At 40.8% G+C, this 25,120-nt stretch overlaps 1 protein-coding gene across 2 annotated transcripts in view; it reads left to right on the top strand.

Annotated features, from left to right (window-relative positions):
- PMP22 (peripheral myelin protein 22) overlaps positions 1-12,089 on the top strand; it is a 32,680-nt gene extending 20,591 nt beyond the window's left edge. For both annotated transcript variants that reach the window (XM_019641554.1, XM_019641553.1), the window contains exons 4-5: positions 2,090-2,230; positions 10,771-12,089. In XM_019641554.1, coding sequence (XP_019497099.1) covers positions 2,090-2,230; positions 10,771-10,934 — 305 coding nt within the window. In that variant the 3' untranslated portion in view covers positions 10,935-12,089. The remainder of the gene's footprint in view (positions 1-2,089; positions 2,231-10,770) is intronic.
- Positions 12,090-25,120: the final 13,031 nt, after the last annotated feature.

The following is a 25,120-nucleotide window of genomic DNA, read 5'->3' as shown; positions in this document are numbered from 1 at the left end:
ATTTTTTGCTGTGCAGAAGCTTTTTAGTTTGATATAGTCCCATTTATTAATTTTTGCTTTTACCTCCCTTGCCTTTGGGGTCAAATTCATAAAATTCTCTCTAAGACCAAGGTCCATAAGATTAGTATCAAAGGGCCTGGCTCAAAACAGTAGGTGTTCAACAAATGCTCAATGAGTAAAAAGCTCCTTGGTCCCCTGATTCTGATCTGAGATACAACTGATGGAAAAATATCTCAGTTGTAATGGACTAAAGTTCAAGTAATTGATAAAAGAAGTTTCAAGAAGGATTTAGTTATATTATTATATCTAAGGGACTTTTCCTATTCATACAGATTTAACATACAAGATTTTGAGTTTTCTCTAAATGAGGTCTGGTAGAAGTTCCTGTTGTTAATGGCAGTGGAGCTAAGGACTAAGGTAGGATATCAGAATTAGAGAAGGAAATCCAGGATGTCATCTGCACCAGCCATGCTCCTTGTGTGGGGGCTCACTGAAGGACATTCCCCAGCAAAACTGAATCACTGTGTACTTTAGTTCTGGATTTGCATCTCTTTATGTTTTCAGTTTCACCTACCAGAGTGCTGGATAATTATTTTTGTTTTGTTTTGTTTTAAATAATATTGTGGCAACATTAGCTTTATTGCAGACTGGTCTTCCAGGAGAACCATTATGCTGGAGACAGACAAACAGATTTATTTAGGAATAGATAAAAATGGCTCACAACTCATTAGACCTCAGTTTCTTACCTTAATTGACAAAGAATTTGAAAAAAATAAAAGAAGCATATGTTCTGTTGTAGTTAAAAGAATACTAGACTGGAATCAAGGGCCTCCGGGGCTTGGCTGTGCTAACTGGGCTCATCTAAAAATCCCCGGAAATCTCTTTCAGTATAAAGGAGCTGCATTAGTTGTCCTCTCACATTTCTTCCAACTCTAAAATGCTTCTCGTCTGTGTCTGGAAAAATCTTATGTGAAACTCTAGTAACAGTTAATCTAACCAGCACTCTTAAAATTCTGCCATGAGCTACTACTTATAATCCAAACCAGGTTCATTTTGTTCAGTTATTGGTTATAAACCATCCACATGTCATAGCTTTGAATGCTGTGGTAAGCATTGATGTGTATTTTTCTAAGCCATTACACATTAGCCAGTTGCTGAACAGACAGGATAAAAGCCAGTGGCTTCTCCAATTTCTTGTTTAAAGGAGTGCCGGCCCCAGTGCTTCTTTGGCACTTGGAAGAAAGTATGCAGGTGACAGGTGGACAAAGCCAAATGCAGCTCTCCTAGGTGGACATAGTAGGTTGCCCTCTTTAGTGCTGCACCCAGGTTGTAGTCTCTTCTCCTTCCCTGTGAGATGATGTGATTTTGCAGTAGGTGGTGAACTACAGAATCCTCTTCCTTGCCTGAATTTCAGAGGGAAGCCTGGAGATTTGATCTAAGGCTGGGGACTTCAATTAAGGAAGTGTAATCCACGATCACTGAGCACATGACAGAGCACAAACTGCTCTGTCCTGAGGTTGAAGATGAGGATCCAGACTGACCAAGAAAAGATATAACTTGGCTGCCAAATGACTTTTCATAGCTATAGAAAGCATGCCCTTTTCCATCAGCATTTTCTTTCAATTTTCTACATAATTAGTTTTGGCTCCAACACCATTTTCTTCTTCCCACCCATCCCCAAGATATCTGTATCTCTTTGCAGGGTGCTGAGATTTTGAGAAGTTTTATAAAACTATTGTTGTAATTCAGGGCTTCTAATTCAGGAGCCCTTCAAAAACCCCTGTGGGCAAGAAGATAAAATGCAGTAACACACATATGTGTAAGTAATACATTTGGCAAACAGACTGGAGGGGAATTTAATACACTTTAACTTGAGTTTAACTACTAGTGCTGGGACTGCAGACATTTTCTGATAGCCCTTTCTTAAAATGTCCGCAATTGACTTTAATAGTACAAAAGTGAATTGCCTGAGTCTGCTCATAAAAGAAGGCTCTGCTGCCTGGGGACTGTGGCTCTCAGGCTCTGCTCGTGGCAGAGCCCTCCCCTGGCCACAGCTAGCTTGTCCTAACCTAGTGTCTCTTCCCTCCAGAATGGCTGCAGTCTGTCCAGGCCACCATGATCCTGTCCATCATCTTCAGCATTTTGTCCCTGTTCCTGTTCTTCTGCCAACTCTTCACCCTCACCAAAGGGGGGCGGTTTTACCTCACTGGAACCTTCCAAATCCTTGCTGGTAAGTTGGAGATGATAAAGTCCATGTGGAAGCTGGTAAGTTGGAGATGATAACATCCAATGCTTCAGAATGATCAGTTAGTAGAAGGATGTGGCCCCAGAATATCTGATATTCCTGAGTCTGTTCATTGGATGGTTTCATGAAGTACAGGTGTATGAGTGTGTATGTGTATGCATGCACATGTGTGTATATACCTTAGAATTTGGGAACTCTCCACTTCTCCATGGAATGATGTGCATAGGAAATCGGAGTTAGGGGCTCTGGAAGGAAGGTCCCTAACCAAGCCAGATCTTTTCACCAGAAAGGAAGCTACAACCTGGACACATAATCAAAGGTAAATGCTGAGGGTTTCAGTACAGTAGGAGTTAGTCTTGAAGGCAGATTCCTATCGTTTATGTTATGCCCCAAGGAACCATTCTTACTTCAGCATAAAAAATGATCCTGATGAGCTGCTGAGAGCTGCTCTAATGTATTTTTCTTACTCAAAGCAGTGATGAAGCCACACTGACCAATTCTTGCTCTTCTTTACTCCAGCTCCTCGGTTTCACTGGTCTTTGATTTACTGTTCATCCACAGGTGTCTCCATTTTGGCACTCTTTTGTAACTTGCCATCATTTCCAAACATGGGACCATGACAACACACAAGAGGTCACCTTCATCTCCTCCCTAAACTACCCTCAAGTTCCCCCATTGGACAGGTTACTCATATGTATGATGTGCAGAGTCCTAGAAGCTTCTGTTATAGAGGGTGACATCTTACAACTTTGTTTCTAGATTCTGACCAGTTTTTTACTTCATTGACTCTTATTCTTTTGTCCATTGACTACCAATGGACTGAGTCAGCAGGACATCATAGAGAAGTAAGAGGCCGATGTAGTGGTGGATTCTATAGTCCAAGCCAATAAGTCACAAATGCCATATGGACCAGAGTACATCTGGGCACTGGGAGATGTTCTAGATTGTGGCTGTCTGAGTAGGCAAATAGCATAGAGTCCCTTGGTTTAGTTGGTTGTCAGGACGACCATGGTGCTGAATCACCACCTTGTGCTCAGGAGCAGTGATTGGAGAGTTGAAAATAGCCCACATGTCCTGCATGGATGGATGGATGGGTGGATGGATGGGTGGATGGGCGGATGGGTGGATATACTGGCTTACTTAGGGCAGTATTATAAGATACAACCTGAGGTTGAATGTTGATGAACTTTTCTAGAAGCCAGAGAGCTATCCTTTCCTGGGAAAAGGAAGTAACCTGGAGACCCACTTCTCAATAAATACTTAAAAACAACATTTCAGTATGCATGGTTTTAGGATTTCAAAACCAAATAGTGTTTTGCTTCTTGCACAGGTTTTATTATACCTAGTCAAGCTCCTGGATTGTTGCCAGCTTTGTTAAATTAGTGGTTACACAGTAAGAGATCATTTCTAGGTATGTTAGAAGCAGAGTTATCACTATTTGCTCCATTTCCAGAAGTAATACAAGGTGTGATTGAAAAATATGGTGAATGCTTACATTAAAAAAAATTATTACAGTAAAGACACATTGCCATTAATCCTCCTCAAAATACTCCCCCTCATTTGGAACACACTCATCCCATTGTTCTTGCCACTTTCTGAAACAGTTCTGGAAGACCTCTTTCATGGGTGTCTTTACTTCATCCTCCATCATGACAGCGCTCTGTGTCCCACATCACTTCTGGTATGGCAATTTCTGTCAAATAAAAACATTACGATGTGTACTCATCCACTTTATTCACTGGATCTGGCACCGTGCAATTTCTGGCTCTTCTTCCAAGTCAAAATGACCATGGAAGGTAAATGTTTTGAATTGATTCAGGACATCGAGGCAGTCATGATAGTGCAACTAAAGATACCCACAAAAGAGGACTTCCAGAACTGCTTCAGAAAGTGGCAAGAAGGATGGAATAAGTGTGTTTGAATTGAGGGGGAGTGTTTTGAGGGTGACTAATGGTAATGTGTCTTTTACTGTATAATTTTTTCATTTAAACATTCCCCATATTGTTTGATCACACCTCATACACAAAACTAGAATGTATCCTGGAATTTCTTTTTTCGGCCACTGTTTAAGTTTGATATCAAATCAAATGATCAATTCCATTGTACCAATGATGTATCCTCAAGATAAAACAATATAGACTTAGAAAGCAGAAGTTTCATAAAAAATTTTATGTGATCTATACAAACTTTTTATTTTTACTGATAAATACACAGACTGGCAGAGAATAAATTGAATGCCCAAGGTCACACAGCTCATGCAAAGAAATTGACTGCTTATACTCCCTCCCATACCACAGGGACTGAATATAGTTAGATACTTCCTTGTATTTAGAGATGCGGAATACACCAAAAGTTTTAAGGAGCACAAAAGCCAAGGCATAAACTCTGCCTTTTGTACTATCTTGCATTGAACCTGGAAGATCAATGCAAATTTGCAGCATTCGTTATTCCTGATTCCCCAAGCGTCCGTGGTAAGAGCCTGCACTTTCATAACTAGTCAAACTAAAAATATTGGACTGAGAAGAGCTAAGTTACTGCTGAAGGGGCTTTTCAGAGCAGTTGGCATCTTCCTGTTCATTTTCCCCACTGAGATATTTCAGCTTTCAGTTCTCTAACAATACCTCTTTAGCAACATCCTTTTAAGTCTAAACCCAAAGTACAAGATAAGAGCCATTAAGTTGCAAATGTCACTGCACTGTGTGTTCAAGTATTTCATTCACCCAAAAACTCTTAGGTGTTGACATTTTCTAATCTTCCAGAGTATATTTGCTATCCATACTTGCTTCACTGTTTTCATTCTCCTCTGAACTCAATATAGATCTTTCAGAACATTGCTATAAAATCGTCTGCATTTAAAAGCACATGAGTTTTATCCCCTTCAAATCTAGCTGTTTATCTCTCATGAGACCCACTTTTCAGTTATCAGTTTGTCAGTTTAGCTGTCCATATTTGAATAGGGTTTTATCTTGAATTAGAAATATTGAGTCAAAATAGCAGTTCCTAAGAATTTTCTATTCTTAATTGTTAACTCCAGTCAAAATAATCTGACAGTTTGTCTTCTAGGAACCTCAGGCCTCTGTAATGTTGAATTTGAAATTGCTGTAGGATCTTTCCTTTAAAATTGAGAACTAATAGGGTTAGGGACTTCACTTAGAGATTTCCTGACTCTTTTGAGTTCTGACAATTCTAAATCAACTTTGTCTTAACAGGCCCCAACTCAGGGCCTATTAAGAAGTCAGTAAGTAGAGAAAAAATTAGGGGAGGGTTGTTGGAGTTGAGAGTTGGTGACAATCTGAGAAGTTACAGTTTAATATCAAGGAACAAATCAGAAAAACTAAAACAAACAAACAAAATAAAAAGAGGAAAGGAAAGGAGGGGGATAGGGAGGAAGGAAAAGAAAAGTAGCTCCACAATCATGGGATGTAAAATCTAAGCGTGTGTCTGCTACAGGGTTCACACAGGGCAAACACATCTTCAAAGCCCTGAAGCATTTTATGTGGAAGTCACCAGAGTCCCCACCGAGTCTCCCAAGTGGCAGTTGCAGGCTGGGTTATCTCTGCATAGCTTCTTTTCAGAGGACCTAGCTGCGGTCTTGATAGATCATAAACATGAGGGTGTAGGGAAGGCAGGTGCGAGTGTGTGGGGCTCTTGGGGCTGACTAGAGATTTAGGAGTTGTCTCTGCCTTGCTCTAGATTACAGCTCTGCAGGTGCTTATAGGTCCACCTGCCTTGCTGCATCATCCCTTCTCCTGTCATAATAAGCCACAAGCCTCACATTTAAGAACAACCTTTCCTTGATTACATACTTCTTAGATTGGCCGCTTCCTGAATACATTATCAGGAGGCACCTTCATCTTGTTAAGTGCTTTTTGATCTTAGCTGCACATCAGAATTACCTTTTCAGAAAGGGGGTACTTTCTAAAACATGCCAGTGCTCAGCCTTCATCCCTGGAGAGCCCCATTTAAGAGCTCTTGGGTGGGGCTGCTCCCTGGGTGACTGAGGTTCATCCAGGGTCAGGAACTTCTGGTGTAGCCATTAAACTGCCCCTCATCCCACTGTAAGTTCTTCTAGGACATGTCCCCACAGACAGCTCATCCTCTTCATGGGCCGTTAATTCTAAACCCTCTTCTTAGAGAAGGGTCATCCGGATCCTGTAACTGCATTTTGGTGTCATTCTTGTTTTCAGAGCCTGTAGCCATTATGTTCCCAGACAGTAGTTAGCCTTGCCCTGTTGGATTAGACTGCACTAAATGGGAAAACATTAAGAAATTCATATAGATACAGATCTGAAAGGAAGATATGCATGTTTTTATTTACTTCACTACTTTCACCCAGCAACAAGCTCTGTGCATGCCACACAGAAGAAAGCCCTGAATAACCTACTTGTCAGATGACTGGGTAATTGTGTCCCCCTGGCAGAAGCCAACTCAGGTCACATGTGTAGCTACTATTTATTGTGATTCAGAGGAACAGAAAACATGGGAGAAGGAGACTCCTGAGTGAGTTTTACTTTTTCTGTTTGTTTTGTTTCTTTGGTCAGGCAGATGGATACAGATACAGGGCTTTAGGATAAAGGACTTTGGGGGATGAATAAGGACAAAGTGCCTTCCCTGTTCTGAGTGGTTCAAAGACAGCTTCGGTCTGATACCATGTTTAGAAACCCTCCTTTGCGTGAACCATTCCAGATGTTGCACTGGCCATGCCCAGATCAGAATCTAGGATGCTCCGGGTAACTTTCTAAGCAGCAGGGGTCACTTGGATGCTGAAAATGGAAACGGGGCTAGTAGCACAGAGAAGGCTCTGTGCATGTCAGACGTAGAGCCCAGCACGTTCACAGTAATGGATCTTCCAGCCTCTTCCTGCCTCACCTTATCACCCTAAGGATGTGGTGGGGTGAGACAGAGGCGATCCTTCATCAAACCAACACCACTAAGGCACCTTCCACTGACTGGCTTGGTGGTCTCACCTAACAGTCACGTTCCAGGCAGCTTCACTCTGGCTTCCGCTCCAGGCTCGCAAATGAACTGCTTTTGAAAAGGTTACTGATGTCCACTTTTAAGTCATTTGCTGAATTCCTCCACTCCTTTCAATACAGTTGACTATTTACTACTTGAAACTGTTTATTCCCTCAGCTTCCAAGTCATCACCATTTCCCCAGCTACCTAAGTTAACCCACCAGGCAGCCATGGCAGAGTCCTTTCCCTCACCTGTATCCAGTCCACCACTGAATCCTGCCATGGCGTAGCAGCCTGCATAGATGTTGTGTCCATTTCCTTTCTTTTACTCACTAATGGCATTGTAGCTGTGAACAAGCCAACTCACGCACCTTCCTGCCCGTCTTGTCCCCACCCCTAAATCCATTTCCCACACTGTTGCAGAAGTGATCCTTCTAAAACACACATCTGATCATATTTCTCCCCTACTGAAGATGTGCTTCCCATCACAACTTCTTCAACATGCCATTAAGGCCCCCCACCCCCACCCCATATCATGGGATACTCTTATCATGACCTGCTGGTGGTTTCTACCAAGCTCTCTCAGTCTTGCTTGCCTCACTAATGATATTCCTTCTACCTGGAGTCCCTTCCTACCTGGATTTCCTTCTTTACTTGGCTAACTCTTACACATCCTTTAGACCCAGGCCAAGCATCACCTACCCCGTCAGGGTTCTCCAGGCCTGCAGTTTGGACTCAGTGACCCCCCTCCTCCACCTCTGCCCTGCCGTGCTCTCAGAGCATCTAGTGCATTTCCCTATCTCTCTTTTGAAGTCACATCATACAATATTGGAAGTTTCTACTGACGTGTCTGTTTCTAGATGACACTTACCCCTTGAAGGTAGGAGTCAGGTCTCATTTATCTGGGTGCTCTCAGCATCCACAACAGTGTCTGCATGCAGTAGGCATTCATTACATGTTTACTGAAGTAAACAGAATGGAGATAAGGAAGGTGAGAGAATTCCCACCATTTCTTCCTGTGTCTTCGTCCCCTTGGTTATTCCCTTCCAAGGGTTCTGGGCTCTAATCACTCACCTGTGGTTGGTGTCATTATCAAAGGGGGCTTGAGAGCTCCTCTTCAAGAGGGCTTTAGGGAGAATTTTCAGGGAGTTATTTCAGACCCAGATGTCTTGAGACAGGTAGAAACTCTTGTGAACCCTTGAATGGCCAGCACTTTTATGTTGTCTGGACAAGGTCTGTGTCCTCCCACTTAAACCTGCTCTACACTCTGAGACTCAGGACCTTCCCAGGGCACCCTTGTCACTGCCAAAGCACGGATTGCTCATCTGTGGGGAAAGGAGACCACCCGCTGGTGTGTCAGTAGCTTCACTTACCTGTATCATGGGGGACCTTCATAAACCCATTTCTACTTACTGGTTGTTGAGAAAGTGAGTCACAGTCCACTTATGGGGAAAAATGTTTGACTTTTAGGGACTATCATAGGGCATTAACTACTCTCTATTTCAGGGCACATCTATTGCTTTACATACAGACAGCCTTGTAGTAACATATCCCTAAAACATCAGTCTTCTGACAACAATAATTATAAAGTGTGTATCCTCTCTTTGGCTTTGTAAGTATCTAAGCTTATTGCTTGTTGCAGCAAAGCTTAAATTCATTTACTTCTGAGATTCCACTAGGGTGAATGTCTTATAAATTAAGCCATCTTGTTAGTCATCACACTTGTGTATTCTGCCTCTCTAGGTCATAGATGGCATGTTCTCTCTTTGATGTTTTCTTTGCCAGTGAAATCTGGGCACAACCAGTCTACCTGGCTACCATGGCATTTTTCATGTCAGTGCTGGTTAGAGACACAGCACTGCTGGGAAGTCCTGCCAGCATGATAAGCATTGACGTGGCCTTTTAGCACTCTGTTTCTGCCTCCCTCTCTCCTTTGGTCATGCTCTTTTCATAGCCCTGTTCTCATTAGGTAGATCAGATATAACCCAAGAGACAACGTCAATATTTCTTAAAAACAAGAGTTACCACTTTGGAGAGGTGTACTATGGGGGAAGGTCACTGAGGATAACGGACCTCAAGGCAAATAAAATGTGTTCCCTGCAGATCAAAACTGTCTTCCTTAAACAATAGTTTGCCAGCTATGGTTTCCCCTCTGACACAGATGTCTTCGCTGTCTCCCGAACTTTCTGTAGGTAGCAGGGCTCTGGATCTGATCCCGCTGTCGTTCCAAGACTATTGCGTGGTTTTCTCAACGGGGGAGTTTTCTGCTCTGACTTGCAGAAAGACAGTCTTATCAGGGTGGTGAATGTGACATATTCCCATTTCTGCATTTTGTCCAAACAAAGTTGCAGTGTCCAGTCAAATAGCAGCCCAAATAGCAGTGAGGTTAGGTGTAGGTGGTCCCGGTCATTGGGAGCTTTGGAACCACAGGAATCCCACACGGCCTGCTGGATTTATAATAGAGTCACTCAGAGCCTCTCAAAGACCTTGTTTTCAGGAGGGAACAGAATAGGCTTTGTGCAGCTCCAGGCTGGGGTGCCAACGTCACTGGACGCCTCCCTGCAGGGGATGCTGACTGTCATGGTGGGCATGGACTGTCATGCTTGCCTGCTTCATGAGGACCAAGGTGGACGTTTTTCTTCTCCTTCCCACTCCAAAGGGCTGCAGTGGTGTTCAAGGGAAGGTGGCCTCACCTACCTGTGTATCTGACACCCTTTCACCCCTCTTTGGGCTTCAAACCCAACCTTGGGAGCAACAAGAACTGTTGAAAGGGTTCAGGTTACAATGAACTTGTCCCTGATAGCCTGCTCCCTCCGCAGCTTTGCATTCCACTCATCCTGTCCTTCCTCCTTGTTTCCTCCTCACCTTCTTTTTCATCTCCATATATTCCTTTGTCTGCCCAGCAGAGCCCATAGGCATTGCTTGCTCCATCTCTCACGTGGCAGTCCTACTAAGGGGATTAACATGGAGTTCTGCCTCTGTATTCTTCCTGGAGCCCAACACTGCTGCCACGACATGACTCAGATAATGCTAAAGTGTCATTTCACTTTCATAGGCTCCAGATAATGCCCCACTCATTTGTAGAGTGGTTCACAGGTATCCAGGGGCTCCCACACCCAACCATCCTTGGAAAGAGATACAGAAGTTTATCTTGTTGCTGGCCTAGTGTGAACTGGGAATAAGTGACAGTTAAAGGAAGAGAAATGAGGCAGAAAAGATGAAAAAGAAGCTCAGAGTTGATGGCCTGGGTCACATAGATTGGAAGCAGAGTGCATCGCTTCCTATGTTCCTATATCTTGAGCCTCCTCTCGGTTCTGGATCTGGCAGTAGGTTCCTTGAGGGCTATTCATGCTCTTCTTCACAGTGATGGCTGCCCTCCCTGCAGCCCACTTCCTTCTCCCTAAGAAAGATTTGGTGACCTAGTGTATGTGTGTGTGTGTCTGTGTGGTCAAGAGCAACAAGTGGTATGGGCAGGTGCCCGGGGCCCTGTGACCTCTGCATTGGGGATGGTGGAGAGGGCGGCCCTGCTGTGACTCTTCCTCACCCAGTTTGTACCTCTCTTTCCCCAGGTCTCTGTGTGATGAGCGCAGCGTCCATCTACACAGTGAAACACTCAGAATGGCACCTCTACTCTGATTACTCCTATGGATTTGCCTACATCCTAGCCTGGGTGGCCTTCCCCCTGGCGCTTCTCAGTGGCGTCATCTATGTGATCTTGCGGAAACGTGAATGAGGCGCCCAGACAGTTCGTCTGAGGCTCTGAGCGTACATACACAGGGAAGGGAGGAAGGAAATCCGAAAACAGAAAAAAAAAAAAAAAGGTAGCCAAAAAACCCAAACTCAAACCAAACCAAACATAAAGCAGTTGGGCGGGGGGGGTTAGTATTGATTGAAGATGTATATAATATCTACGGTTTATAAAACCTATTTATAACACTTTTTACATATATGTACATAGTATTGTTTGCTTTATATGTTGACCATCAGCCTTGTGTTGAACCTTAAAGAAGTAGCTAAGGAACTTTACATCCTAATCATATAATCAAGCTCAGTATTTTTGTTTTGTTTTTCATGTTTTTGTTTTGTTTTGTTTTGTTTTGCCCAGAAATAAAATAACTCCATCTCACTCCTTCCCTTACATCTGAAAGAAGATACCTCCCTCCCATTCCACCTCATTTAGAAAACCAAAGTGTGGGTAGAAACCCCAAATGGCCAAAAGCCCTCTTATTGTGGTGACCTTGTGTTCCGACAGACACGCACTACCCACACCTCCATGTGAAGCCTTATGCACACATGGACAAAACCCGCAAACTGGAGCCCTTGACAAAAACATGGCTTGTGGCTTTGGAATACTTGCCCTTGAGGGTGGGTATCCCGGTCACACATCTGGATGAGAAATCGGTGACAAAAAAACCTATGAAATGGTGCTATGTATTTACCATTCCTTATTTTCACTAATCATCTAAACTACTTACTGGAAATTCAATTAACAATTTTATAACATAAGTAGAATGGAGACCTGAATAATTCTGTGTAATATAAATGGTTTATAACCGCTTTTGTACCTAGCTAGGCTGCTATTATTATTATAATAAATAAATAATAAATACAGCTTTTATCACTCCCACATTTTTCTTGCGGTCGGAGCATCAGGACAAGTCTCTAGACCCCCTGGAACCATGAGTTTCCAGGGCTCAGCTGGGTCTAAGCTGTTCTCTGCCTCCAAGGACTGTCTGGCAATGACTTGTATTGGCCACCAACTGTAGATGTATATACGGTGCCCTTTCTGATGCTAAGACTCCAGACCTTTTTTTTTGCTTCGCTTTTTCTGATTTTATACCTACTGTTTGGACTAAGATGCATTAAAATAAACATCAGAGTAACTCACTGATCTCTCTTGGGTTTTTGTGGGGATCTGGGCGTGAGTGTGAGGTGTGTGTCGCAGTGGAGGGAAATGCTTCCATACAAAGCAAGGCTGAGCAGGTGACCTGGGTTGCAGTTTGGTGTGAAGGGACCAAATTGGAAGGCCTGTGCAAATGTTTGCTAATTGGAAAGGGCCAAGAATTGCAGCTAAAATGGACATCGTAAATGGACTGGTCGGACCTGGGTGTTCATTTAGCTCAACCCTCTCTTGTGCTCTGTTCTTGGATGACCAGCATGGGGACCACCGAGATATGTCATGCACTCACCTAATATATGGGGAATGGTAGTATGAGCACAGATCCCTAACCTTTAGAAGTAGGGGAGGGATGATAACGATGGAAAGTCTGCATGGTGATGATTTGAAGCCAGACTTCCAGATAAAACATTAGTTGGCATTGACTGAGCTCCCAACGTCATCGTGAGGGAGGGAAAGGCCCGACTTATCATCCCACTCTATGTTTCTGGGCTGTATCTCACTCATATCTTACCCACTGACTTTTTATTATCCATTGTGATACATCAAGCTAATGATGCACTCAATATTCTTCAATATTTATTGAACATCTATGTTGAACTGGGCACCAGAGAGCATGAAAGAATATCACTTTCAGCCTCAAAAGGTCATATTTTAGTGACAGGCACAAGCAAACAAGTGACTACATTATAATGAAGAGCATATAAATTAGGCAACCTGGATTTGAATCTGCCCTCCAACCTTTACTAGCTGTGTGAAATTGGACATGTTACTTAAACTCTAAGATTCCATTTCCTCACCTGTAAGATGAAGATGCCAATGCCTCTACAGGATTGTAGAGGTTAAAAGGAGATAAGTATAAAATGCTTAGCATAGTGCTGGTAAATAGAAAACATTCTATAAATTCTCATTTATCACCAAAGTTAGGATAGAGGTGTGTTAGAAGGAGATATTGATTGTTCTGGGGAATTCTCAATACCAGGCTGCACATTAGAATCTCCTGTACTGGGAGCCACCCCAGAGATTCGGATCCCTTATGTCTGTGATAGATCTACCTGACCTTGATAGGTTTGAAGAACACTGCCCACGATTACAATGTACAACCAGGGATGACAGCCTCTGAGCTTTCTAGTGCTTATCAGATTTTAATGTGCTGATGCATCATTTGTGAAATATAGATTCTGGCTCAGTAGATCTGGGGTGGGGATTTGGGTTCTGCATTTCCAGTTAGTGCCTGAGTGATGCTCACACTGTTGGTCACACCTTGAGTAGGAAGGACCTAGAATGAAGCCACCTTCAGGCACCTCAAGCTCTTGTGTCCTTGAACATCTGTGATGGAAGGGCTTCTCTCTTCTGAGGTTTTCAGTAGTGACCAGCTACTCTGCTCTGACTCTGGTAGATTGGCTGAGGTGGCAGAGATGGCCATGAAATGCACATGAGACATAGGTGGTTCAGAAAACTGAAAATTGTACTTCACAAGCTTGTACTTTGAAAATGTGTACAGGCATACCTCAGAGATATTGTGGGTTCAGTTCCAGATCACTGCAATAAAGTGAGTTGCCACCTTTCTGCTGGTAGAGGGTCTTGCCTTGAATTTATTAAAAAAAATACCACATCTGTGAGATGCAATAAAGTGAAGTGCAATAAAATGAGATTGCACTTATATATCATAAACTTTCTTTTATAACTTTTAACTAAAAATTAAAAGTTAATATAGACAATACTGAAGATAAAGAGGGACATTTCTTAATGATAAAAGGGTCAATACACCAGGAAAGTATAACAGTTACAAACATACATGTACCTAATATCAGCACCAGAATATATAAAACAAAAACTGACAAAAATCAATGGAGAAATAGACTATTAAACAATAATTGATGGAGACCTAAATACCTCACTTTCAATAATGGATAGAACAACTGACCAGAAGTTCGATAAAAAAAAATAGAATACTTGAAAAGCCCTATAAACCAACTAGATCTAACAGAAATCTATAGATCATTCCACCTAACAACAACAGAATATACATTCTTCTCAAGTGCACACAAAGCAGTCTCCAAGATAGTTCTATGGTAGGCTGTAAAATAAATCTCAATAAATTTAAAAGGATAAAAATAACACAAGGTATAATACCCTCTAAGTTCATCCATGTTGGCACAAATGGTAAGATTTCATTTCTTTTTATGGCAGAGTAATATTCCATTTTATATATGTACCACAATTTCTTTATCCAAGTGTCTATTGGTTGGCATTTTGTTGTTTCCATAAAGACAAATACCATATGATTTCACTTATATGTGGAACCTAAAGGACAAAATAAATGAAAATACAAAACAGAAACAGACTCATAGATTCAAAGAACAAACTGATGGTTACTAAATGGGAGGGAGGTTGGGGGGGCTGGGTGAGAAAAGTGAAGGGATTAAGAAGCACAAATTGGTAGTTACAAAATAGTCATGGAGAATATAGTCAATAATGTTGTAAAAACTATGTATAGTGTCAGATGGGTACCAGATTTATCAGAGTTTCACTTCATATATTATGTAATGTCTAACCGCTATACTGTACACCTGAAACTAATATTAGATAATATTGAATGTCCACTATAATTTTAAAAAATAGTCACAGGGATATAAAGTACAGCATACAAAATATAGTCAATAATATTGTAATAACCATGTACACTATCAGATGGGTAATAGACTTATTGGGGTAATCACTTTGTGAGGTATGTAAATGTCTAATTACTATGTAGTTTTGTATACTTGAAACTAATAAAAAAAAGTAAACCAAAAACCCCCCACAAAATATGTTCTTTGACCATGGTAGAATTAAATTAGAAATAAATAACAGGGAAAAAATATGTGGGAATTAAACAACGTACTACTAAGTAACTAATGGGTTGAAGAAGAGATCAAAAGAAAAATCAGAATAGTTTGAAATGAATGAAAATGAAGACACAACATATCAAAACTAAAGGAATGCAGCTAAAGCAGTGGTTAAAGTGAAATTTAGAACTGTAAATTACTATATTAAGAAATAAGATCTCAAATCAACAATCTAACCTTCCACCTTACAACACTGGCAAAAGAAAAGCACATTCAACCTAATGGCATGCAGAAGGAAGAAAACAATAAAGATTACAGAAGAAATTAATAAAATAGAAAAATAGAGAAAATCAATGAAACCAAAAGCTGGCTCTTTGAAAAGATGAACAAAATTGACAAATCTTTAGTAGATTTATCGTGATATTGTGATATAATAAGAAATATATATTAGGTCTTCCTCCCTGGTTCTACTCACAGGACTCCTAAAATCCTTGTCATTTCTTGAGTGAAAAGAGTGAGAGGAGGATCTTTTGTTGCTCAAAGGAGTAATGTGCTCCTCTCAACCATGCTGAGTTTATGCTAATGAGGTGATGCTTGGATAATGAGAGCTGGTTGCCAGAGAAATCAACCATGTGATTAGAGGGTAAGAACTTCAACCCACCCCCTGACCTCCAGAGAGGGGGAAAGTGCTGGAGATTTAGTTAATCACCATTGGCCAATGATGTAATCAATTATGCCTATGTAGCAGAACCTCTACACAAATCCTAAACGAAGGGGCAAAGAGCTTCCCAGTTGGTGAACACATCCATGTGCGGGGACGGTAGTGCACCTCACACTCCATGGGGACAGAAGCTCCTGCGCTTGGGACCCTCCCAGACCTTGCCCTCTGTACCTCTTCATCTTGCTGTATCCTTTATAGTATCCTTTTTAATAAACCAGTAAATGTAAATAAAGTGTTTCCCTGAGTTCCGTGAGCCATTAAAGCAAATTAGTGAATCTTAGGAGGGTGTCCTGGGAACTCCTGATTTGGAGCCAAGTTGTACAGAAGTGTGGGTAACCTGGGGACTTGCTACTTGTAACCATCATCTGAAGTGGGAGGTGGTGCTGTGAGACAGAGCCCCTAACCTGTGGGGTCTGCACTAACTCTGGGACACCCAGGTCGTATCTGCAGAGAATTAGAGAATTTCTTGGTATAGAAAAGCCTACATGTTTAGTATCAGAATTGTGAATAAGAGAAAACATTTTTCCTTAATGATTAAAAAGAAAAAAAAAGACTCAAATTATCAGACCCAGAAATGATAGAGGGAACAGTACACTGATCCTAAAGAAATAAAAAAAAAAAGATTGTAAAAGAATACTATGCACAATTGTATGCCAATAAATTAGATAACTTAGATGAAATGACAAGTTTCTAAAAAAAACACAATTACTGAAACTGACTCAAGAATAAATAAACAATCTAAATAGCCCTATAACAAGTGAAGAGACTGAAGTAGTTTTCAAAAAACTACCCACAAAGAAAAGCCCAGGTCCAGATGGCTTCACCACCAAATTCTACCAAATATTTAAAGAACAATTAATACAGATTCTTCACAAACTCTTTCAAAAAATAGAAGAGGGAAGGAATGCTTCTCAACTCTTTATATGAGGCCAGTGTTACCTTCATACCAAAACCAAAAACATGACATGAAATAAAAACTACAGACCAATGAATCTTATGAATATGGACTAAAAAATTCTCAACAAAATACTAGCAAACCAATTCCAGCTACATAAAAACAAAAACAAGACAAACATTATATACCTTGAACTAGTAAAATTTATCTTAGCAATACAAGGTTGGCTCAACATATGAAAATTAATGAAGGCCATATATCACATCAACAGAATGGAAAATAAAAATAATATGACATGTCAAAAGACCCAGAAAAACTATTTGACAAAACCCAACTCTTTCCTAACAAAAACAAAACAAAACAAAACAAAACAAAAAACCTAGGAATAAAAAATATCATCCACAATCTAATAAAGAACAACTTTGAAAAACCCACATCTAACACCACACTTATTGGTGAAATATTGAATGCTTTCCCTCTAAGATAAGAAACAAGACAAGATGTCTGCTCTTATGACCTCTATTTAATAGTTTACTAAAGGTTTTAGATGGAGCAATTAGGCCAAGTAAAGAAATAGAAAGAATTAAATTGAAAAAAACTAAAACTATATCTATTCACAGATAACATAATTTCATATGGAGAAAATCCTATGGAATCCACTAAAAAAGTGTTAGAACTAATATATGAATTCAGCAAAGTAGCAAATTACAATATGTATATATAAAAATGAAGATTGAAAGCCCAGAAATAAACCTATATATCTATGGCCAACTGAATTTTGAAAAAGGTGCTAAGGTCATCTAATGGGGGAATTCTTCTCCTAGGAATATGCCCAAGAGACATGAATACATATGTCCACTCAGAAATTTGTACATGGATGTATAGACAAGCATTATTCATAGTGGCCAAAATATAGATACGACCCAAATGTCTATTAACTGGTTAATGTAGTATGTCCACATGCTAGAATATTATTTGTTCATAAAAAGGAATGACATACTGCTATATGCTGTGATATGCATGAATCTTGAAAATCTTATGCTAAATGAAAGCCAGTCACAAAAGACTACATGTTATATGATTCAATTCCTGTAAGAGTCGGAACAGGGAAATTTATAGGGACAGAAATTAATTTAGTGGTTACCGTATTTTGCCATGTATAATGTGCACCCATGTTTTTGGCCCAAACTTTTAGGGAAAAAAATCCTTTGTCTTAATTTTTTAACTCAGATTTTTATTTGTTTACATTTAGGTACTTGATTTTGTTTGTTTTTTTGTATTATAAGGGAATTTTAGCATTTATTTTTTAACATTATGGTACAAAAGAATTTTATATAACAAATAATTACAAAACACAAGAAAAGATAAAAGGTACATGAAATTTTATGTACCAGTAACAAATTTATGATATTTACACATCATAAAAGGCTAAGAACCCTTTGTCGTTGCAAGTTCATCATTAAGTTCAACAAAACCGATGATGGTATTCCAGGGTATTATTTTGCATATGGATACCATTATTGATTTCTAGAGTTAACTTTTAACTCATAAGCATAAATAAAGGGACTAAAAACATTTACCGTATTTGCCGGCGTATAAGACGATTTTTTGGCCCTGAAAAATATGCCTCCAAGTGGGGGGTCGTCTTATACGCCAGGTACACTTCAGATAGACTGCCCATAGTGCTTGCCCCGTGCCATAGTGGCCTCCCGATGCCCACCCACTTCATTCCACATACCGTTCGGGCATCAGCAGCGCTGCTGGGTGTATGCTCGGCTGTTATGCGATTTTGCTGTTATGCGATTTTACCACACTCGCAAAATCGCACACAGCCGACCATACACCCAGTATGATAGCGCAAAATCGCGAATCGCGATTTATGTATATGTTTGATTACATACAACCTTGTGACAGTTTTCCTGCATGTCATAAGCATTTGAATATAAATATAAATGTTGAAATCAAATCTGATATTGTTTTACCTTTTATTTGGTGTGTGGAAGGTGTGCGGAAGAGGGGGTAGTCTTATACGGTGAGTATATAACAAACTCTGTATTTTGAGTGGAAATGTTAGGGGGTCGTCTTATACGCCTAGTCGTCTTATACGCCGGCAAATACGGTATATAGATACAGAATTAGTACTACTCATGTATAATGAGCATCCTTATTCTTTTCTCACAAATTTGGACCAAAAAGTGTGCATTACACACAGCAAAATATGGTATTTAGGGCTGGCAAAAGGCTGATGGGATTAGGAGTGTAGTATTAATGTTGCCTCTTGAGGTGATGAAAATGTTCTCAAGTTGACTGTGATCATAGTTGCACATCTTTTCACAGATGTATGAGGCCTGACAATTAAGTTCGTGAACTCATCCTAGAAAAAAGTGCTACATACTTCATTGCTGAATATCACTATGGTCACCTTCTAAGTGCTCCCCTTGGGAAGCTATGCATCGAAGTCAGCACCTAGTCCACCCTTCCAAGCACTTTTGGAACTCTTTTTCTGGAATGGCCATTAGAGCTGTTGTCATATTACCCTTGATGTTCTAAATGTCATCAAAGTGTCTCCCTTTCAACATTTCCTTTATCTTCGGGTAAAGAAAGAAGTCACTGGGGCCAGATCAGGTGAGTAGGCAGGGTGTTCCAATACAGTTATTTGTTTACTGGCTAAAAACTTCCTCACAGACAGTGCTGTGTGAGCTGGTGCATTGTCATGATACAAGAGCCATGAATTGTTGGTGAAAAGTTCAGGTCATCTAACTTTTTCACGCAGCCTTTTCAGCACTTCCAAATAGTAAACTTGGTTAACTGTTTGCCCAGTCGGTACAAATTCATAATGAATAATCCCTCTGATATCAAAACAGGTTAGCAACATTGTTGCAACAAGTTTGCAAACCTAATTGTCAGTCAGACCTTTGTAAATATACTAAAACCCAATGAATTGTATATTTTAAATGGTTCAATTGTATAGTATGAGAATTATTTCTCAACAAAGCTCTTAAAAAAGAAGAGACAGCTGTGAGTTCCAGCTGTTCCTTATTCTTTCACTAAATCTCTTCTTACTGTTTGAAAAGCAATACACCTTTTACTTTTGTGGTTTGGTTATTTTTTTTAAAGGGAAAAGATTCTTATTCCTTCTGAGCAATATAAAGCAAAACAGGATATTGTAGATGAACAGCTAACATATTTTTTCACTAATAGAATCTCGGGTTTTCCCATGGGACTGTCTTAATGACATTTGTTTTCCATCCTTGAGCTCTTCTGAGAAATATTTCAATCTTAGGAATTTGGAGAAATGGAGTTTTGATTTGAAACCGCCCTCTAAGCAGCTGCTTTCTGTTCTGTGCTCAGACTCAGGCAGCGTGCTATTTACACATAAAAATGGCAAACACATGGAGGGCAATAGCAGCTCAGGGTGTCAGGCCTGTGTCGTTGCATTTGTCTTCTCCCCAGACTTTGTGACCTGATGTCTTAGTAACTCTGAACAGTTTTGCCTCCCCAACATTCTGAGGTGCTGAAAACTGCTCAGCCTTTCTGCCCCTGCGTCTGCTTTCTGGACAGCCTTTCAATCTCTTGTTTCTGGTGCATTTTAATTGGCAAATTTTTTAAGGGGAACTTTAGGAATTAGTGTTGGGTTCACTTCAGTGGGTTTCCTTCTCTCTGAGCTACTGGCTCCTCAAGTCCTGCTGGCTTTGGTACCAAATCTGCTTTCAAACAGATTTTATTTTTGTGCATATGTGTTTTACCCGGGTTTTTTAGTAGTTCGAAGCCAGAAGAATTTATATGCTATAAACTATTCTACAAGAGAACCTTTTTATTTTTAAAACAAAAATTCAATACAGTTGACTTAAGAACAATGGGGCGTTACAAGCTCTGACCCCAAAACACCCCTATCTCCTGCTCAGTCAAAAGTTGGTATATAACTTTTGACTACCACCAAATTAACTACAATTGTCCCTCATTATCTGCAGGGGATTGGCTCCAAGATTTTTGCAGATACCCAAATCAGAGGATGCTCAAGTCCTTTATATAAAATGGTTTAAATCAATGCATATAGTCAGCCCTCCATATCTGTGGACTCCCAACCACATATCGAAAATCTGCACATGCAAACTCCAGGGATAACAAGGACCAACCAGCTGGACCCACACAATTCAAATCATGTTGTTCAAGGGTTAACTTTATTTATTTTCAAGGATTTTATATCAAATTTATGTATGTTAATTGGGGAAAAAGTAATATTTTCCCAAGCAGGCACATAGTAAAAAAAAAAACAAAAAACAAATCAAAACCAAAACTCTAATTATCCGGGTTTTTGTTTATACTTCAGTAATATATTTTGTTTTCTTTATATAGATCCTACACTTTAAAAAAATTTTTTTGTTAACAATATAGCTAATAAGGCCGGCCAAGTGGCTCAGTTGGTTAAGAGCACAAGCTCTGAGCAACAGGGTTGCCAGTTCAATTCCCACATGGGCCAGTGAGCTGTGCCCAAGCTGAGCTGCTGCTGAGCTGCCAACAGGTGGCAGGATGGCTCAGCTGGTGAGCACATGCTCCTAACAACAAGGTTGCTGGTTCAACTTCCGCATCGGATGGTGGGCTGTGCTCCTCCCCCACACACACACACTAAAATTGAACAGGGCACCTTGAGCTGAGCTGCTGCAAGATGCTGACGGGAGGCCGATGGCTCAGTGGTTAGAGCTTGCGCTCTTAACTACAAGGTTGCGGTTTGACTCCCGCATGGGATGGTGGGCTGCACCCCGCCGTCCCGCCCCCTCAGCAACTAAGATTGAACATGGCACCTTGAGCTGAGTGGCTACGAGCTGTCAACAGGTGGCCGAATGGTGACTGGACTTGGAGCTGAGCTAGCTGCACCCTCCACAACTAAGATTGAAGGACAATAACTTGGCTGTTACCCTTCCCCAATTCCCCGACACTGTTCCCCTCCCCCAATTCCCCAATAAAATTATATATGTATATAACATACAATATTATATTAGTTTCAGGGATACACCATAATTATTCAACATGTATATATCTAAAAAAGTGATCACCATGATAAGTCTTGCAACCATTTGACACTGTACCATGCTATCGCAATATTATTGACTATATTCCCCATGCTGTACATTACATCCCCATGACTTACTTGTTTTACACCTGGAAATTTGGACCTTTTATTCCCCCTTCAACTTTCCCTCTTTTAAAATATTTCAATTACAGTTGACATTCAATATTATTTTACATTAATTTCAGGTGTACAGCATAGTGGTTAGACATTGTACAATTTAAGAAATGATCCCTCTGACTAGTCTAGAACTCACCTATGCATAGTTATTACCATATTGTTGACTATGTTTCCTATGCTTTACTTTACATGCCCCTGACTATTTTGTAACTACCAGTTTTGTACTTCTCAATTCCTTCACCTTTTTATTGGGGAATTGGAGAGGTAACAGTGTTGGGGAATTGGGGAAGGGGAACATTGTGTTTTTCCAGGACCCATCAGCTCCAAGTCAAGTTGTTGTCCTTCGATCTTAGTTGTGGAGGGCGCAAGCTCAGATCTAAGTCCAGTTGCCTCTTTCAATCTAGTTGTAGGGGGGTGTAGTCCACCATTCCATGCAGGAGTCGAACCGGCAACCTTGTTGCACACTGAGTCATCTGGACACCCGTCAGCAGCTCGTGGTTGCTCAGCTCAAAGTGCCAGGTTCAATCTTAGTTGTGTGTGTGTGTGTGTGTGTGTGTGTGTGTGCGCAGCCTTCCATCCCATGTGGGAGTCGAACTGGCAACCTTTCTGCTAAGAGCACGTGCACTAACAGCTCAGTGGCAGTTCAGCTCAGGCACAGATCACTGGCCCATGTGGGAATCGAACCAGTGACCCTGTTGCTCAGAGCTTGCGCTCTTAATCAACTGAGCCACTTGGCCAGCCTGTCCCTTCACCTTTTCACCCTGCCTCCAACCCCCTCCCATCTATCACCCCAACAAATTTCGTACAATATGATACCATACATAGTTATTACAATATTATTGACTATATTCCTTATGTGACACCCAACATCCCCATGATTACTGTGTAACAACCAATTTGTACTTTCCCTTTCCCTTTTTCACTAAAGCCCCTCCCACCTGGGAAGCATCAATATGTTCTCTGTATCTATGAGTTTGTTTCTGTTTTGTTTATTTTGTTCTTTAGATTCCACACATAAACAAAATCACATTGCATCTGTTTTTCTGACATACTCCACTCAGCACAATACCCTGCAGGCCCATCCATGTCACTGCAGATGGCAAGAACTTATTCCCATTCATGACTGAGCAATATTCCATTGTGTGTATATACCACCTCCTCTTTATCCATTTTTTTTTTAAATCAACAGACATGCGGGCCACTTCCATCTCTTGGCCAGTGTAAGCAATGCGGCAATGAACATATGGATGCACATGCCCCACAGAAGTAGTGTTTTGAATTTCTTCAGATAAATACCTAGAAGTGGAATTACTGGGTCATTCTTTGTCTCTTGCTATAGACTTTTGTCTGATGTAAGTATTGCTACTCCAGCTTTGTTTGTTTGTTTGTTTTTGTTTGTTTGTTTCCATTTTCATGAAATATCTTTTTCCATCCCTTTATTTTCCATCTCTTTGTGTCTTTCAATCTGAAGTGATCCTCTTGTAGGCAGCATATGTAAAGGTTTTATTTCCTTATCCATTCAGCCCTATGTCTTTTGAGTGGAACATTTAATCCATTTACATTGAAAGTAATTGTTGATAGATATGTAGTTATTGCCATTTTATTATTCATATTTTTTATCTTTTTTATTTTGCATGTTAAAGAAGTCCCTCTAACATTCCTTGTAATACTGGTTTGGTGGTGATGAAGTCCTTTAACTTTTTCTTGTCTTGGGAGCTCTTTATCTGTCCTCTGATTCTAAATGATAGCTTTGTTGGGTAGAATAATCTTGGTTGTAGATCCTTGCTTTTTATCACGTTAAATATTTCTTGCCAATCCCTTCTGGCCTGCAAAGTTTCTGTTGAGATATCAGCTGACAATCTTATGGGAGCTCCCTTATAAGTTACTAGTTGCTTTTCTCTTGCTGCTTTTTGGATTTTCTCTTTGTCTTTAACCTTTGCCATTTTAATTACAACATGTCTTTATGTGGGCTTGTTTGGGTTCATCTTGTTTGGGACTCTCTGTTCTTCCTAGGCTTGTGTGTCTATTTCCTTTGACAGGTTAGGAAAGTTTTCAGGCATTATTTCGTCAAATAGATTCTCAATCCCTTGCTTTTTCTCTTCTCCTTCTGGTACTCTTATGATGTGAATGTCATTACACTTGATGTTGCCCCAGAGGTTTCTTAAACTATCCTCATTTTTTTTAAATTCTATTTTCTTTTTGCTGTTCTAATTGGATGTTTTCTGCTACCTTGTTTGTCTTCCAAATCACTGATTTGGTCCTCTGCTTCATCTAGTCTGCTGGTGATTTCTTCTAGTGCATTCTTCATTTCAGTTATTGTATTCTTCACTTCTAACTGGTTCTTTTTTATAGTTTCTACGTCCATTTTTTTATGCTTACTATCTCTTTGTTGAAGTTCTCACTAAGTTCCTTGAGCAGCCTTATAACCATTGTTTTGAACTCTGTATCTAGTAGGTTGCTTGCCTTCATTTTATTCAGCTGTTTTGTTCTTTTTCTGGAATTTTCTCCTGTTCTCTTATTTGGGACATATTTCTTTGTTTCTTCATTTTGGCTGCCTCTCTCTTTGTTTCTATGTATTAAGTAGATCTGCTATGTCTCCCACTCTTGGCCAGATAACCTTATGTAATAGGGCTCTGTGAGACCCTGCATCAGTCTCCCTGGTCACCTGCTCCAGGTGCTCCAGCAGTGTCCCTTGTGTGGGGTGTGTGTGCCCTTCTGTTATAGTTGACCTTTGATTGTTATTGGCATGTCAGTGGGTGGTAGTGACCCTCAGACTGACTGGCTGTGGAGTTTGGCTACATCTACAGCTTATGGGCTGCTGTGCAGGGAGTTTATTCCATGAGTGAAATTCACCCCAGTGGGCTCTGGTGCCTGTTGAGACCACCCTTTGTGTTTGCTGCTCGTGGGGCTAATTGGGTGGTGCTATGCTGTGGTCTGTAGCCAACCTTCAAGTATGTTGGTTCTGGGGCTTCTTAGGAAGGGGTCCATTGCAGGCCCAGGTCACCCATTGCCTGTGACTAGCCAGGGACTACCTGGTAGGAGCTACAAAGCAATTTGCAGTTGTTTGCTGCCTGTGCTAACCCTGGAGGTGTGTGGGAGAGGAAATGCTGTGAACCGAGGACATCTGCCACCAGTACCAAGCCTGGGGTAGCTCTGCAAAATGCCAGGACACCCTTACGTCTGCTACCACCTGATGGCTGCCTTAAGGTTCAGCCACTGATAAAGCCTGGTGTGCTACGAGAGTTAGGTGAGGCAGGGTCTCAGAGATTCACTAGTGTGGGAAGAGTTGTGGTCAACAGGTTAATGTGGACTCTGTTCTGGTGCCAGTGTTGAGTGTAGAGCTACTGAGCAAAAGTCTCAGAGCACACTAAGTCCAGCTGCCACCCA

Source organism: Hipposideros armiger, unplaced genomic scaffold, assembly GCF_001890085.2.
Source record: "Hipposideros armiger isolate ML-2016 unplaced genomic scaffold, ASM189008v1 scaffold_61, whole genome shotgun sequence".
Lineage (NCBI taxonomy): Eukaryota > Metazoa > Chordata > Mammalia > Chiroptera > Hipposideridae > Hipposideros > Hipposideros armiger.
The sequence above is the reverse complement of the archived record's forward strand: the minus strand, read 5'-3'. Positions and strand labels throughout refer to the sequence as shown.